Source organism: Hibiscus syriacus, unplaced genomic scaffold (assembly GCF_006381635.1).
Source record: "Hibiscus syriacus cultivar Baekdansim isolate YM2019G1 unplaced genomic scaffold, ASM638163v2 tig00000170_pilon, whole genome shotgun sequence".
Taxonomy (NCBI): Eukaryota; Viridiplantae; Streptophyta; class Magnoliopsida; order Malvales; family Malvaceae; genus Hibiscus; species Hibiscus syriacus.
Window position 1 is genome coordinate 76,389 of NW_024061771.1, and position 18,526 is coordinate 94,914.

Consider the following 18,526-nt stretch of genomic DNA (forward strand, 5'->3'; position numbering starts at 1 on the left):
CAATATAATTAATTTTTTCATATTTTCATCAATAATTTAATCTTAAAATTTTAAAATTATTTAATTCTATATTTTTTAATTTTATAATGTAATTTGTTAAATTCACGTCTTACATAAAATTTTATATTTATTTGTATTAATTATTAGGGATGGCAACGGGTCGGGTTCGGGCCGGGTATTGGTCCCCCCGTCCCCGTCCCGTTTAAAAAACCGATACCCGTCCCCGTTTAAAAAACCGCGGGGATTTAAACGGGATCCCCGTCGGGTAATCGGGGAAAACCGCGGGGAAACGGGTATCCCGTTTAGCATAAACGTTATTTAAACGGGTATTGGGCCGAGAATCAGGCCGGGTATATATATATTTTAATTAAATTATAAATATATATTTTTTATTTAAATTAAATTTATTAATATTATATATATATATAATAATTATTTTTAATATTATCGGTCGGGTATCGGGGGGTAATCGGGGCGGATAATCGAGTAATCAGGGCGGGGATTACCAAACCCGTCCCCCCCGTCCCGTTTAAAATAAAGAGTTTTCCCGTCCCCGTCCCCGTTTATCATCCCCGAACCCGACCCATTTAATTCGATTTTCGATTTTCTGTCGGGTTCGATATTTGCCATCCTATTAATTATAGAGCTAAAAGAAACCCTATTTTGCCACTTCGAAAGCTGATGACATGGCAATCGCATTCTTTAGTAATTATATATATTTATTTTGTCGACAAACAGAGGCCAAACCCTCACCGCTTATGGCGACGTTGCCCTAAGATACTACTTTCACAATCTCGCCGTATTAAAAGTTTTGAGCTTAGTACGCTTAGTGGCAAAGAGGGAGAATGGGGAGCCGTAATAATGGCGTCGCAGGCGGTAGCGGCAACGGGCCGCTGGATAAAGGAGCTGATTTTGCCAATTACTTCTGCACTTATGCTTTTCTTTACCATCAGAAAGAGATGCTTAGTGATCGAGTCCGCATGGACGCTATTACAATGCTGTTTTTAGGAACAAGCATCATTTCAAGGAAAGGTAACGCCCTTTCTTCTTTTGGCTTAAAGTTTAGAACTTGAATTCAAATTTGTATAAGGATAAACCCTTTATGTTTGGGTATCAACTTAGTGAGTTGGAAAAGTTATACAATGAACGAAAGGCAATTGGGTGTTGTTTTGGATGCTGAATTTTCTTTTTGTTTGTGGAGATACACTTGAGAAAGCAATGAAAGTTTAAAAGTTTGAAGCAGAAGCAATGGAGATGAGATAACCTGCAACGATTATAGACTAGTAAAGCAAAGACTATCAATAATTTTAGACAGGGTTGCTCAGTTCTGTCATTGATTACCTTGTTACCATTATATTATTGTTTTGGGAGGGATTGTTTTTGCAACTATGTGAAATACTGACAGAAACTAATTTGGTGAATCCTGGTGAAGACTGTGTTGGATGTAGGAACCGGAAGCGGCATTCTTGCCATCTGGTCTGCCCAGGCTGGTGCAAGGAAGGTCTATGCTGTTGAGGCAACTAAGATGTCAGAGCATGCCCGGACTCTTGTCCAGGCTAACAATCTTCAAGACGTTTGTTGAAGTAATTGAGGGCTCTATGGAAGAAGTTGTTTTGCCGGAGAATGGTGGTAACTTGATCGTCAGGTTTAAAACTTAGTTAAATCTACTTTGTTTTAAATGATTATTTATGTTTTTCCTCTGATCTTAAATTTTGGTTAATGGGAAGTTGATGTGATTATCTCCGAGTGGATGGGCTACTTTCTCCTGCGTGAATCTATGTTTGATTCTGTGATATGTGCTCGAGATCGTTGGCTGAAACCAACTGGAGTCATGTAAGGAACTCTTTAGAAGTCATTTCACCTTTTTATTATTTCAATTTTCTTTGGACGTCCTATGTTTTATTAGTTACGTATTTTTTGTTTATTTTATGAGGTTTGTTTTTTTTCTCTGTCCCTATATGACATGCTCTTCTTCATAAGCAACTTCCTATAAAATTGATGTGGCTCTGGCATCCAAACCATCTTGTTGGTTAGTTAAATTTTATCAATATGATAATACTTCCGAGGGATGTTGACTATAACTGGCTGAAATGCCTGCACATAGGCCTTCACTAAATACTAAGGTAAGGTGTAGGTTGATGTCTTGCCAACTAAAAATTCTAAAATGAACGTGTAAATGAGATATAGATGTGATGTAGCTTAATTTGACTCTGATAGAACCTTTACATTTCTGCTGCGTTAATGTACTATTTTCTGTAATGTAATATCAGCATTTTGCTTGAACAGATGCTTGTAATATTTGTTGAGCTCTTGAGCATTCTTTACAATTTTGCAAGCTTATTGTGTGACAAACAATTTCCATTTCTAGGTATCCTAGCCATGCACGCATGTGGGTAGCACCTATCCGATCTGGATTGGTGGATCAGAAGAAAATGATCATGAAGGAGCAATGGATGATTGGTATGGGTTTTTGGAAGATACAAAGGATTACGGTGTTGATATGAGTGTTTTGACAAAACCTTTCTCTGTAGAGCAGGAGAAATATTATCTGCAGGTGAGTTCTAAAAGTTTCTGATACCTTGGTGCACTTGATGATATTACATTCAGTTTATTGCTCAGACAACCAATATTGGCTGGTAAAGAAAGTACTTCTGACTCTTTAGGTGTTGAATCACTTTTTTGATGTTTTTAGGTGAGAGATAATGAGATCTATATATAGCTGTCATTAACTTAATTTCTTCTATTAGATACCCAAGGTTATTGGCAGTTATAATATCTTTAAGAACTGAGAAGGTTGTTCACTTGTTTGGTTCTTTGTCATATTCTTCTTTTTTTAATGAAATATATTCATTTATATAGACATCATTATGGAACAACCTCCATCCAAACCAAGTTATTGGGACATCAGCTGTTATAAAGGAGATTGATTGTTTAACTGCTTCTGTGACATCCTTCAACTCAAATCAAGTTTCTCATCAGCTATCAGCATGGTGCCACTCGCTTCTGTGGATTTGCAGGATGGTTCGATGTGCATTTCCGAGTAAGTTGATCCTTATTAATCTGGACTGATTGAATGATAGGGCCTTATGTGTGTGAGATAACTCTTCTTCTTATCTGGTGCAACAGGGAAGAGCGGGGATCCTGCTCAACAAGAGATTGAGTTAACAACTGCTCCTAGTCCAAATATGGCACTCATGGGGACAACAGGTCTGAATTGCTCAAATCCACACACATACTTCGGCTATAAGTATGCAATTGCTAAAACATCTAGGATCAATTTTAAAATCATGCATTAGAATTTCAGTTCTAGAAAGCCTGATCAAGCAATTATTACTTAGCCTTCTGTCCTAATTTATCCATGGATTAATAGTTGGTGCTTTTTTATATACAGGGCTTTGGTTTGGCAGTGTTGCATAATGTTTTGGAATTCTAGTTTGTGCATAAAGCATGCTCGTGTTTTTGCTTCTTCATTTTCGTAATGGTTCTTTTGTTGCTTTTTATTGTTGGAAAGGTTTTTTTCTTCCATCCTCCTCTTCATGTTGATGAAGAGACCAACCTCAATGTTTCTTTCTCAATGAACCGTTCCAAGGAAAACCATAGATTAATGGAGGTTGAGTTCGATGTGAAGATCAGCAAACCTTCCAATAAAGTACTTCCTTCAATTAAAGAAGTTCTACATAGAGTGAGAACATCACTGAATTGATGATTTCAACACTATGTACGGTATGTCTCGACCATAATCTGGGCTAAGATCACAATCATTATACTTTTCAGATGATAATGCATGAGTAGCTGGTACTTTTGATCTTGCATGGAAGAGCTTTCGAGTGAATAGATTCATGTTTTATTCATTCTAACAAACACGTTAGAAACTAGAAATCCACAAATTGTACTGGAACTTGTGAAGTTGTTGAGATGAACTTTTTGGTGCTAAATGTGTTATTCTTTTTATATATGAACATGGGTACAATTTGTAGATTTCCCCTCATTACTGTTCTCTCTTTTTACTACTAAAGAATGAATCAGGAACACCTCTCTAACCATGTTTTCTTTTGCCTGATTTTTTTTCAGTGTTTGCATGTGAGGGCACAACTTTTGTATGTCTAGTAATGAGGAGTGCTGACTATATATGATTCTCCAAATTCCCGTATATTGAATATCAGGGGCACTTTGATTTATCATTTCGCTTGAATATTTTGAGTAGTCCCATTGCAATTTTAAGTCATGTATCTAGTTTTAGAGTGTGTAGTAAGTCGGCTTTCTTTCTGCAGTTGCATTTAAAACTTGGATTCTGGTTTGCATACCTGCAATGTTGGTATACAGCAGGTATGGCTAGATTTGCGGCTGAAATTCCCTTTTTTTTAACCAGGATTTTCATACAGCGTGTGGAAAACTAATATATTATTGTTTCTGAATCATTTTTTGTCTCTCTCCGTAAAACTTAGTCCATTATTCTGTACGGATTTAAATCCAACGCTCTTCAATTTTGTTTAATATACTCATCGTCAACATTGCTTATAGTTTACTCGGTGGCTTCTGGGAAGTAATCATATCTGGTTGCCTGCATGATGCAGTGCAGGCGATGCTAAAATCCACCAGAAAAAAACTGTGGTCAAGTTTTGTCCCCAGCCAATTTTATCATTGTCAGTTAGGGTAACGAACAAGAGAGCCTTGTCCGATGCCAGCCCTACTTGATTTATGTGCTCGATCCTGTTCTTTTAAGAACAACCGTGGGGACCCGAAACAGCTTCTTTGTCATAGTCGCAAAACATTGAACAAGTTATTCAGCCGTCGATCATGTTACCATCTAACGTGAGATTCCATATCCTTGTTTCCCCCACTATCTTGTGAGTTCTAACAGGTAGAAGTGAAGCTTACTTTCGTTCACCGAGTCATTATGTTCTTATAATTATACCGTGGGACTAGAATCGGACTACCATGGAATTTGAAGATCATAGGTGGTAGTAGGTAAATATGAACAACCGAGTGTCAAAACAATCTACTCATTGGCTTATCATTCAGCCTTCCCTTAAGAAAATTAACTCCTCTGCCATTGTCTCGTTTGCAGCTCTCAACTCCCATGTGATCATGTCTTCTCAAATGGGAGACACCGATCTCTTTTCCGTTGACCCCTTCTCTTTTTCTTCGATTCTTCAAATTTCCATGCCATGAAAGCATTTATTTTCTTCCAAGAGAGGAAGTGGGCATGGTGATGGTAGAAAGGGGATTATATTCGTCCTATCATTCCAAGAACCCAATGCCCATTTGGTGTTGAGAACATCAATCAATGGCAGACCAAAGCCAGCTCAGGAAAATAGCATTGGTATCAAAGTAACATATTAATTGGAGACATCTGGGATTAAAACAAGGCATGTTTTCATAAAGGATATTACAAATGATCGAAATCTAATGGTTTACACTGCCTAGGTGTCTATCTATCTATCTATATCTAATTATTTATTATTATTCTTTTTTTGAATAAAGATGAGGCCATGGCCATTACATTAGTGCCATTTAAACGTGCATTGGAAGGACCAGAAATATCCCTAAAAAGTAGCCTAGTCAGAGCTAATGGGGGATCAAACAATGACAAGGGAACCATTCGTGTGGGTATCAAGTTTCGCCATAAGATCAGCAGCCATATAGGCCCCGCGGCGGACAAGGATAAAGTTCACGAACCACGCTTTGGCAAGAAGAGTTGAGATGGCAACCAATGCACGAAGACTCGTGAGAGAATGATTAGTAACATGCTTGCAAAATTTGTAGCTAACCCAGTTTACGTATAAATAAATTAAGAATTTGAATTTGGAAACATGCTTGCAAAATCTGTATATGAAGACAAGTGAAATGTAACATATAAACGCGATGTAAATATTGGGTCCACTGGAATGTTGATTTCGTGGTATATGGGTAAAGGTAGGGGGAGACATTTGCCTAGATGTCAATGTTGAGGGGCATGCATAAGACAAGGCACAAAAGAACAAGAGAAGCCCTCCGTTTACTATTAAGCCTTGGTTAACTGCTAATCAATAGAAATAATATTATAGTTTCCATTAATCAAATCATAGGGAAATGAGAACGTAAAACATATTATATTTTTTTTTATGTGTTTAATCATCAACCAAGTTTGAAACACACTTCATCAGAGATTAAGGTACGTACAAATCACTCGATTACATTAGTAATCTTATATAATACTAATGAGAATAGTAATCCTATATAATACTAATGAGAATAGTAATCCCGACAATCAAGTCATTAGCATCGTGGTAAGTAAGAGTGCATAATTAACTGAGTTGTAGATATTCTTAATTGATTGCAGAGGTTAGAGCATGAGAAGATCCCAAAAGTAAAGAAAATTTAAATAATACTTCTCTACATTACAACTCGGAAGACCTTAAACCTCGTAAAATACTATTGAGTAAATCAACTTATTGTTTTAAAAAGTGCATTTGCGTGATGGATTAAAGCAACCTTGCTCAATGGAACACTTGATGTTTTTGGATTCCGTAACTGTTGTTTCATTTAAAACATTCGTAGTAACCAAAAAAAAAAAAGAATCCTCGATTTGGTTCCTCTTAGAATAAGACAAGAAAACTTTGTAGTTGATATATGGCTCACAGTTAGGGGGACGCAAATCTTGTTATTTCCCATGAAATATCTCTCTTAAAAAGAATGTCTGGATTACAATATATTAGTTATCATTGTTTAAATTAATTAAACCTAAAATTAGGGTGTGAGCAGCTAATTCCATGTGCAATCATAGATACCAATATCATGAATTGCATGATATTACAAAACTGTGTTGCAACTTGCAAATATATTGGGTCAGTTCATCAGTTGTACGCAAGCCGAAAGGAATTGGCAAGATTTTTGGTGATACCTTTTGTCTTCATTGCTCTGATTTTTCTATACTCTAAAGGCAACTGGAGATGGGGTATTCTTTTTCGTACACATACGAGATGGGATGAAATCAGGACCGTTGATTCTGAGGTATAGGGATTCCGGCAGAGGTTGAAAGATGGGTGCTCCATATTGTGGGTAAAGCAGCATCAGAACCGTTGGTGCATGTCGATAAGACGGGCCAACCTGAAGGAGAAGCGTTGAAGCATGATAGAAAGAAACAACTTGGCCTGTAAGATGGCTAGGTTTTGCCCGATGCACGTGCGGACCCCGAGCCCAAACGGTATGAACCAACAGGATGTTTTGCTGCACGTGCCACTCCCTCGGAGAACCTAGCCGGGTGAACTCGTTAGCATCGTTCCCCATAAGGCTTGATCATGATGAACGGCCAAGATGGGTATCAAAAGCTCGGTCCACTAGGGATCACGTAGCCACCCAGCTCTGCATCAAATTTGGCCCGCCTGATCGTGGCTATCGTTGGTGGGTACAACCGCAGGGATTCATTTAAGATCATGGTCAGCTGCACACCACAAGATGTGAACCCAAAGTCAGAATGTTTTACTGATTTAGACCCTTTTTCTGAGTTAAAACTATGCTTAAACAAGGCAAAGAGACATTTCCTTCAATGCAAAGGGAAGGGGGGCTTAGGCTTTTTTTTGTTGAGAAAATCGCCTCAGTGACCAAAAATGTCTTATAATATACGATTTTAATCAACTTTTTTGGATTTGCCAAAATGACCAACAAAATCGCAATGCGAAACAAAAATCGCAACGCGTTTAGAAAATCGCCAATGTTGAAAAGAAATCGCAACGGTCAAAAGAAAATCGCAACGCGATCTTCCAAGAATCGCAACGCGATTGAAAATCGCAACGCGATTCCAGGAATCGCAATGCGATTGAGAAATCGCAACGCGATTCCAAGAATCGCAAAACGGCAAAAGAAAATCTCAAAAGCAAGAGCTTAAGAATTTTCTCTAAAAAAATAGTATCCGCGCGTACGTGTCGAAGACACGTATTACCACGACCACGACCACGACCACGACCACGACCACGACCCGAGACGAGACGGCGGCGGCGGCGGAGCGCGAGAGTCCCCCTTGTTCTCTTTCACTCAACAAGGAAATGAGAAATTCAAACCTTAAATACACTTCCCAATAGTATTTCAATACTATGTGGGATTGAACATTACCAACAATCTTCACATGTCAACCTATTTGCTAAGAGCTTGAGTGTGACTATAAGAGAGATTAGTTCATTTGGTATGCCAAAATTGTTTTGTTTAGTGAAAAAGGGTGGGTTTGCCGTATAAATATAATTTCTACTCGGTTATGCATACATGTGGATTTATACACAACAATTCTACATTCAAGACTCTCCTCATAGCTGATCAATTTCTTGTAGATTTTTTGTTGCTTTGTGATATTGGAGATAAGTACAAGTTATGATTTTAAATTCTCTACTGGATGGAACTGGAAGCATAGTTCAAGTTTTATTACAAGGTCCAAAGTTCCACCAAAGGTTGCAGGGACATCATTTCACGACAAATAAAAGCAATTTACTTGGCTTATGGTTTTATTAGTTACACTTCTTCAAATGAACTAATCCCAACAATTTTAGTGAATGGCACAGTCAAATTAAGCACACAAAATAGGTTGACATGTGAAGGTTGTTGGTAATGTTCAATCCCACATAGTATTGGAAACACTATTGGAAGTGTATTAAGGCTTGGATTTCTCATTTCCTTGTTGAGTGAAAGAGAACAAGGGGGACTCTCGCGCGCCGCCGCCGCCGCCGTCTCGTCTCGTCTCGTCTCGTCTCGTCTCGGGTCGTGGTCGTGGTAATACGTGTCTTTGACACGTTCTCGCGATTTGTTGGTCATTTTGGCAAAAAAAAAATTGAAAATCATATATTATAAGACATTTTTTGGTCACTGAGGCGATTTTCTCTTTTTTTTTTTACCGTCTTAAGCTTTACAACATCATCTTTGGAAGGTATGTCACGTGATCCACACACCCTTAGCACCTCATCACGTGCTTGCACCCACTGGGATGCATTGCTAGAAGAACGGTGGTCCACGTCAACAAATTGGATGTGGTCTGTTTGCCGGCAAGAAAAAGCTCTTGCACTCTCGATTATGTCATGGACTGTGATATTTGGACTCGATATGAGGCCTGCATCATTAATCCAGCAAATCCTCTGCTCCTTTCTCTTGCACTGTTCCCCAAGTTCTCTTTCCGTCGTTCGATTGCTTCTCAGTGACTTTTTAATCTCCCTGTCCAATTTCCAAAAGCTTATGTTCCTCTTGGTCGGCAAAAATCTGGATATTACAACACCACAAACTCATGTTCCGTCATTTGATACGTGGAAAAACTAGGCAATGGATGAAAAACTAGAAATTTGAACATTACCTATAACCGGGGATTAAAAACTTTTGAAATGCATCGGCTGCCAGCACCATTTGTTGGGCTTGTAGGCGAAAAATGGCCTTTCCATCTTCATAAAATGGTCCCGAACGCGGTACATGTAATGACATCTTCGGTGAGTGTTTGAAACCATTAGCAAACTTCGATTTCAATCTCGCCGGAGCCGGTCGACATTACCGACCATTTGTCGAGCATGTCGGTTACTCTTTGTGCCACCAATGGAACTAGCAACTACAATAAAAGCAAGAGTTTTGTTTTAATCAAAAGTTGATGTGAGAAACTAATGAAGTAATGAATGGTTATTAATTTTTTGAGATTCTCCATATGGACTTCAACCACTGCAAAACACCCTCCATTTTTCTTCAACATCCAACTAAAAAGAAGAAGAAGAAGAAGGGAAAGAAACAAATAGCTTTGGCTTCTCTCTTTTCGCACGGTCTTCTTCCTTAGTGTGGAGCAGCCTTTTTTTGTTTTTGCTTCTTATCTGCTTTAGATTATGTTGGTTTACTTGCTACCCTTTGTTGGCCTTTTATTACTACAACGAAAAGAAGAGAGAGAAAAAATGTTTAAGTATTTTAAAAAAGAAAATTACAAATAGGGTAAACTACAAATTATACTATTCAACTTTTATTTTATTCCTTCTTACATCATTAAATTTTGAAAAAAATCAGCATAATCATTAAACTTCCAAATTACTTTTAAATGCTTAATTGGATAAATAATTAAATACTACTAAATTAAATCTTGATGTTGAATTTAAAAAGCAAAATATATATTCATATAGAATCAAAACATCTGAGACAATGTTACAGTTGTTCTTTTTCATTTAGTATCTAGGTTTTCTTTAATCTATATTTTTAGGATTTATAGGTTAATTTCTCACTAAATACAATAGACTTTATTATTTCATTATAAGAAAAAAAATTCAAAATATTAATATGGATTAATATTAAATTTATCAACTGCTAAATATATAAAAGAACAGTCAAAATACGAAACACTCACCAACCTTGCTTTCCATTCAAAGGCTACAAGTCTTGATTTCCCCATTGGAAACCATAAAAAGATTAGGTCAGACTTCTAAAAAAAGGAATTAGGTTAGATTTAAAATGTTTTTAAATTAAATAGTTTATTTATCACAAGCTCTTTCCTAGCTTGGTGGATTTTTCTAATATTAAGGCATGATTGAAGGAAAACAAAGATGATGCGCGGATTTATTGTCTATATGTTAATGCTTATAGGCGTCTATTGTTAGAGTTTTGATCTTCTAGGTAATTGCAATTATTTTTGAAAATTAATCATTTCGTTTTGGTGGTAACTTAATTATATTTTGTTATTGTACGAACCAACATACCTCAGTAGTTAAAGTAATCGTTGTTGTTCTTAGAGGTCACGAGTTCGAACACCAACAATTGCAGCAGGGTGATTGAGTATTCATTGTCAAATGGTTTAGAATATTTAAAACATATACTACTTGTAATCACCTTAGCTTAATAATATATATATATATATATATATATATATATTATGTTACCATTTGATCTTTTAACATTATTTATATAGAAAAAATTAATATATAAAACGTGTAAATCAAATATTTATTTGGATATTATTTGTTTTATTTAAAGTTCAAACTCTAAATAAAAATAACATATGTTGACGTTGGGTATCATATTTATGATTTATACAAAAATAAAGACATGAAAAAGGCACGTATCGAACAGCATACGAGAGTAATTGATAACGTACAAGCAAGTCCAAAGTATTGAAGAGATCACATGCGGCTGAGAAGTCGAAAACTTCAATTTTCTTGATAGTTATGATAGGCATTGTCACGATGATGGGTTTGGAAAGATAGATCGAAATGTCCCATAAAAATAGATTTTGGAGAGTTAAAGATTGGCTGTAGACAAAACAAGGAACATAAGTATATATGTAATAATCTTCCCGTCTCTCGAAATTTTCAACTTTATTGGTTAGAAAAGAATTTTGATTTTATCCGATCCAATTACACGTATAAATATAGCGAACCAATAATAAATATATATTAGTATATATGTAAAATAAAAAGGTTTGTAAGTGAAAGGGAAGGATATATATTGTACCCAAAAAAATGGAAGAATATATAAAAAATTCCAAATCCTAGTTCCCAAAAAGATAGAATTTGAGGGAAGGAGGGGCACAAAGGGGGTAGTCAATTTGGAACGCTACTATTAAATCGACTCACATGGAAACAATGGCTTGTCTATTTTTAGGGTTCCCCCAACTTTGGTTTAGGGTCAGCTCATGCTTTTCCTTCACTCAACATTTGGGTACCCACTCAAGCACTCTCTCCCTAATCCACTCCTAATACACCCACAACATGTTGGGGCCATACGCTATAAACGAATATAGTTCAACCCTTAGCACTGTTTAATTGAAAGCTTCTTCTCCTTTTTCTTTTGGACAAAGGGTGTCTTGTCTTAAGAACACAAAGAAACAAAAATTGTTTGTGAGGTTTTTAATTTCATGTTTTATTATGAGTTTAGACACAAACGAACCATTCAAACATATATATATTTTTTAAGACAGCTTGATCCAATGAGTTTGCAAAGGTTTTGACCGATCCGTCTTGTAGAGATGATGTTTGTATTTATATCAAATCCTTTTTCGTTGGAAACAGTAGCAAAGATATCCTTTTGTCCACAAGTACATAGATGGTGATCATTCAACCATTTTTCAAGAAAATGTTATGGGGACATATAACATCATTTTTTCCTTGTCTAGAGTTAATCCAGAATAATTGCACACAACTCAACTATAATTTAACTTAAACCAGTATAAACCTATAACTTAGAGTGCAACCTAGCCAAATAAATTTGAGCACTCGTATCTAAATCCAAATAAATATGTGGAACTTAACATCAATTCATAAATTAAAAAATATTATATGAATTTTGTCTCACCACGTTATTCACAGTCTCAATTAATAAATATTACATTTTTAAAATTTTTCTTCATATCATTATTTTCAAGGATAAAATCTTCACTTTTCTTCTCCATGTAAACACGAAGTGGACAATTACTTAAAAGTTAGTTTTGAGTGAAATAATGACATTGAGGGGGAAAAAGATTTAAGCAAGTGGTTTTCATTGATCAAAACTATAAATAGCGTGATAAGAAGAAATCATGAAATAATTGATCTACTAGCTCGTAACGAAACTTAAATCTTAAATCTTGAAGTTACAATAATCCCAACCTTGTCATTAAACTGTTGGAAAAATAATAGATTAATTGAGTGATATTGATGATATTATAATAATGATTTTTTTATTATAAATATGGTTTTAAAAAAAAATCATTTCTCATTATTGAAATATATTATATTTAGAACACGAGTTATTATTTTATGTTCTCTATAAACCAATACAGTAGTAATAAATATGAGTTTAAACTAATGAATCTCTTCAATTTCAAATTGAATAGCTACAATAAGAATTCTAAGAGAGGTTTTATTTGAGGACTTGAGATAGTATTTTTTCTTTTTTAAAAGGTGAAGTTGTAAATAATGATTTTATTTATTACATTCCTGCATGACAAAGATACTAATGGACAAAGTTGTTGGAATATAAAAAAAAAACCTGCAGTACATTTGCTTTTTTTTATTTCATTAAAGCTGCCAACTTCTTCCATCTAATAACTTAAAAAAATAATCTACTAGTATTTCTTCAATTTTTGAAGAAATAATACATGAAATTACTTTTATTTTGCTATTAAAAAATCAAAATAAAACGAACCCTGACACTGGTATAGTTATGAAAATCATGCACTGACATGAAATTTGGAATATGATCAGACGGAGTTTATGGAAGAAAATAATTGAACACCAATCATAATTTTGGACTCATCTGCCAAGAAAAAAATAATTGGAGTAGACTGCTCGTTACTTTTTTCACCTCATCTCTGTGGAAGAAGTGAAAATAAAATAAAAGAGTATACCTATCCATCTGAATTTATATTTAACGATTAAAGGTATTTTGTTAAATTTAATATCATAATTGGTGAAGTAAAGAGAAAAGAAGGGATTTGCACATATGATTTGGTAGCAAATCCCTTGACAACTACCATATATCATATCATTAACCCTAATCCCTAAATTTAGCTACACAAATAAAAAGGGGTTTTTTCTACCTTTGAAGAATGGACACATGTAATTCCATTTATGGCACAATGTGAGGAAAATAGAAAATATAATAAATAATAGATAAACATTTGATATATCATAATTAAAGCTCTGAAGAATCCATATATACTCGATGTCAAATCCAATTTGAAAGGGAAATTGGACCTAAGCTTTCATCATGGTGATTTTCATTAATATTTATATTTATAATTTTTTTTTGGATAATTCATCAATTTTATTACCCAAAGAAGCATAAAATGCTACAAAAAAATACCGATCTCAACACCTAATGTACAAACTACATACAAAAAACATCAGATCGGTTCTAATATAAACCCCATGAAGTACAAAGGTTAGAGTTAACTCTATCAGTCCTATTAATGTTTCCCCCCCTAAGCTTGATTCCTACAAATTCTTTGATGCAAATCAGGAGATCATCATTGGCTCGGTGGTAACCTCTAAATATTTCGTCTGTTACGCTCCTCCCACAAAAGGTATAAAGAAGCACACCATGCAAGCTTAAGGATTGTACATAAGAGAGACTTTCCTTTCCAAGATCTAGAAGCCCAAACTAGCAATTCCTCCCATGTTGAGCATTGTTTATTGATGCTGCTGAGAAGTAGAATATTTTTCCATAAGAATGAAGCAGTATCGCAGTCAAAGAACAGGTGGTTTCTAGATTCCATTTTATCATTGCACAGCACGCAATTCCCTTCGGTGATAATTCCCATTCGCATCAGTCGGTCTCAGGTTGGCAGTCTGTCGAGGATTGCCATCCAAGCAATGAGACTATGCTTAGGAATATGTTGTGGGAACCAAATCAGTGAATGCCAGGGAACTTTGATTTCCTTCACCCTAATCTCCTGCCAAATGTCTTTATAGAGGATGCCCATTCGAATAGGTGTGGTGCTGCACTGCGTAATTTGAGGATACGATTGAAACTCCAGCTGAAACTGGCTCTGTTTTCCATTTGCCACAGATTTCTACCCTTTATTACATAAGCATGATTCCAAACAATCCATAGAGAACCCTCTCCAGCCAGTAGATTCTTTAAGAGTTTGATCAAGCAAGCTTTATTCCAATCTTTAGGTTTTTTCAGCCCAAGACCACCCTCAGATTTAATTGACAGATTTTAGTCCAGCTGACTCTTGCACCCGTAGCAGATTTATCTGAGCCTTTCCAGAAGAACCTAGAGCAAAGTTGTTCAATTTTGCTTATTATGGCTTGAGGAAGGGGAAGCTGCCGGCACCAGTAATTAGCAATACTGAACAAGACTGCTCGAACGAGTTCAAGTCTTCCCGCGTAACTCAGATTTTTACCAGACCATAGAGCGAGCCTAGCTTTAATACTTGCAATGAGGGATTCGCAGTCATTTTCAGAGAGTTTGCGAGTTATCAATGGTACTCCAAGGTATCGAACGGGTAAATGACCATAAGTGAACCCTGTAGCTTGCTTGATATGCTCGATGTGACTAAGAGAAATTCCAGCAGTGAAGAACATACATTTTGCAGCATTTAAATTCAGACCAGACATCTCATAGAAACTTTCAAGAACAGTAATGACACCAATTACTAATTCAACATTACCCTTACAGAATATCAGTAGGTCATCAGCAAATGATAAGTGAGTGATTCCTACTTTCTTGCATTTAGGATGATAATTAAAAAGTCCTCTAGTAGAAGCCATATTAAGCATGGAGGAAAGAATATTCATAGAAAGAACAAAGAGGATAGGTGATAGAGGGTCACCTTGTCGAATGCCTCTTGCTCCCTTGAAATAACCAATAAGACTTCCATTGAAAGAGATTGAGAATCGAGCTTGTTTAAAGCAAGCTTCAATCCAATCGATAAATCTTTGAGGAATATCCAAGGCTTTAAGAACATCAGATAAAAAAACCCCAATGAAGAGTGTCAAATGCCTTTTGAAGGTCAATTTTTAAAGAGCATCTTGGGGAGATGACTTTCCTTCCATACCCTTTAACAAGATCTTGTGCTAGTAAGGTGTTGTCAACAATGCTTCTTCCTTTAATGAATGCAGTTTGATTTAAAGAAACAATTCCTGGAATAAGGGGAGTCAGTATTTTACTAGAATCTTGGTAATATACTTGTAAATGACTGAGCAGCAGGAGATTGGTTTGAAATCTTTGATTTTACTTGGATTTGGGACTTTAGGGATAAGAGCAATTGTGGTAGCATTAAAAGCAGGAAGCAGTGAGGAATGCTGGAAAAAAATACTTGATTGCTCTCACTACATCTTCACCTACAATGGACCATGTCTTTTTGAAGAACAGTGGAGTGTATCCATCAGGCCCCGGGGCTTTGTCATTGCCTTGTTCAAAGATAGCTTCCTTGATTTCTTCTGTGGTGACATCTTTGATGAGATTTGAAGAATGCTCTGGAGGCAGTGAATAACTTAGAATATTTTTCAAGAAATTATAGTCACAGCCTTTGACGTTAGTATCTACGCTCCCAATTAGATTCTTGTAGAACGCTATCACCTCGGAGGCCATATCATCGAAGGATTCTAATCTTAATCCTTGATCATTAATGAGCATTCGAATAGTTTCCTTCTTGTTCTTTACAGCAACAGCAGAATGGAAGAATTTGGAGCATTTATCCCCTTCTTTTATCCATTGAATCTTGGCTTTTTGTTTCAAGAACATTAGTTCTGCTTCTTCAAGCATGAAAAGATCTTTTTGAATCTGGAGCTCTTTGTCAATAGGATTCGTTCCTTTTAAAGAGAGCATTTGTTGTTGTTCCAACTCAATTCTCTTAGACTTGACCCTATTGGATATCTCACTAAAGCAAGAGTTATTAAAGCTCTTTAGACTTGTCTTGAGGCGCTTGAGCTTGAGGAACAAGATTAACATCGAATTTCCAAAAATAGTAGGGTGCCAAGACTGTTTTACTACACTCCAGAAAGTAGGATGTAGTGTCCAAAAGTTGAAGAACTTAAACGGTTTGGGGAGGTTAGTAGGAGCATCTTTAGAGAACCATGCAATTACCATACAGTGGTCGGATACGCCCTATGCTAAGAATTCAACAGCAGATTTTTGAAAAATAGTAGCCCAATTGGAATTAATAAGAACTCTGTCCAGCTTCCTTGCAAGGTACAACCCGTATTGCTTATTGCTCCAAGTGAAAATAGGTCCTATGTAAGAATGATCATGTAGGTCTAGCTCATAAAAAACATCTTGAAAATCTTTCATTTCTGAAGTGGGGCTAGGACATAAGAATTCATAGTCGAAGATTCATCAGGATGTAAGATGTTAAAAAATAGCATCCAGGGGAGATGACCAATGTTTCTCTCCAGGAAATACAGCTGCTGCCATAGCTGTCTTCGAATAATGATGTCATTACTACCATAAATAGCAGATAAAACAAAAGGGGCTCCTAAAAAAGAGCCTTTGGCAGTAATGATCTGATCAGACGCTTGAAGGATAGATAATTCAATATTTTTCTTCCACAGTATCCATATTCTCCCATTGACAGCAAAATCATAATTCGAACTAACATGCCAATTTGACAATTTAGAATCAAAAATAGGAATGGATTTCTCCTCTTTAACTCTAGTTTCCAGCAAACATAAAATATCTACTTTATTTTGAGAAGCTCGAAGAAGTACCTTATCTTGCTTTAGAGGATTATTGAATCCTCTAATGTTCCAGAAGCTTACAATCATTGTGAGGGAGAAGTTAGAGATGGCCCTGCACCCCCTGCTGTTGAACTTGTAACTTTTCCTAGCTTGTTCTTCTTTTTCACTTTGAGCTCTTTGACTAATTCAGCTACTCCCTTAGATGCGGCTCTGCTTGTTCTAAGAGGCACATCAATGTTTGCAGCTTTTTCTTCAACAAAGTTTAGGAGTTCATATCTATTACATGAGCCAGTAAAAGAGGCATTTTCCTTGGCTGGACGTCCTCTAGCTCTTTTAGGGAGAGAGTTCTGGGGATTACATGAATCCTCTTTAGAAGGAGGAATATGTTCGGTTACAATTTCATTGCCAGGACTGCCATTAGAAGGTTCTGTAGTTTCTGCATTAGCATCTGCGCAAGTAGGTTCAGTAGCAGTTTCAATATTTTGAGGAGCTTCATCAGGAATTTCAGAAGCAACATGAGTGTGGTTCTTATCAGATCCTTCTGTGGAGTACGTAGTGTTATAATCATCTTTTTTCTTCCAGACTTGTGTTAGGCTAGGATTGGATGAAATTTTTACTAGGCAGTTCTTTTCGTTATGGCCAAACTTTCTACAATTCCTACATTTAGGAGGCAACCAAGGTATTTCAATGTAAATCGAAGTGGTAACATTTCCATTGAGGACTACATCAATAGATTTAGGGATGTCATCATCAACACTAACTTCCACACAGATTTTTACAAATTCCAGTCTGGTCTTGGAGGCTGTTACTGAATCCATTGAGATGGGGACACCAATACCACTTGCAATATAGCTTAGACCCGCTTGGGAATAAAGTTCTAACGGTACATTGTAGAGGTGAACCCAGATTGGTATTTTAGATAAATCAAAATGCAGACGTTTAAGACTAGGTTCCCATTTACGAAGAATTAGGGGTTTGTTGTGTATATGCCAGGGGCCATTTTCAATAATCCAATCCCTAGCTGATTCAGATGAAAAAGAGAAGATATAAAGATTACTCCCGGCTAGACTCACCTGAACTCGGGAACCTTGCAGAGCTTTTGTCCACAATGAATCAACAATCTGCTGCATTGTCGTAAAATTTGGTGTTGGCCCAAGGAACTGCCCCACTAATGATAGTTTCCATTCGGAAATTCCGGCTTCAAGGATCTCTGGGGGAGGATTAATTGTTGGAATCCCGTCTTTGATTATGGGAGGATGGTAATCTAGGGATTGGCTTGAAGAGCTCCCGAAAAGTTTCCTCCGGTCCATCCAAAATGTTTTTTCTTTGAGCTCAAATTTTTGAAATCTCTATAATTATAATTTTATTAAGGTCTGAAATGGGCACTAATTAGATGGTCGTGCAATCATATAAATAATCTTTTGACTATATGAAATTTTTGCATG

General features: G+C 36.2%; 1 protein-coding gene and 2 pseudogenes across 1 annotated transcript; 1 reads left to right on the top strand and 2 right to left on the bottom strand.

Annotated features, from left to right (window-relative positions):
• The first annotated feature begins 748 nt into the window (after nt 1-748).
• On the top strand, nt 749-4,415 carry LOC120137247 (annotated as a pseudogene).
• Nucleotides 4,416-6,909: 2,494 nt separating this feature from the next.
• On the bottom strand, nt 6,910-14,218 carry LOC120137343 (annotated as a pseudogene).
• A 15-nt stretch (nt 14,219-14,233) lies between these two features.
• Nucleotides 14,234-16,494, bottom strand: LOC120137444. The gene is made up of 3 exons (XM_039153212.1): nt 15,722-16,494; nt 14,634-15,405; nt 14,234-14,470 (listed from the first exon to the last, which is right to left on the bottom strand). The coding sequence occupies exons 1-3, from the start codon at nt 16,492-16,494 to the stop codon at nt 14,234-14,236; spliced, it is 1,782 nt and encodes a 593-aa protein (XP_039009143.1).
• Between the last annotated feature and the right edge of the window lie 2,032 nt (nt 16,495-18,526).

Excerpts from the sequence above, each read along its gene's own strand:
- LOC120137444 (XM_039153212.1), bottom strand. The coding sequence starts at position 16,494 with ATGGTAATTGCATGGTTCTCTAAAGATGCTCCTACTAACCTCCCCAAA. Across the intron at positions 15,406-15,721 it reads GATGTAGTGAGAGCAATCAA|GCATTTGACACTCTTCATTG; the intron begins GTATTTTTTTCC and ends GACCTTCAAAAG. Across the intron at positions 14,471-14,633 it reads AATCTGCTACGGGTGCAAGA|AAATCTGTGGCAAATGGAAA; the intron begins GTCAGCTGGACT and ends AATAAAGGGTAG.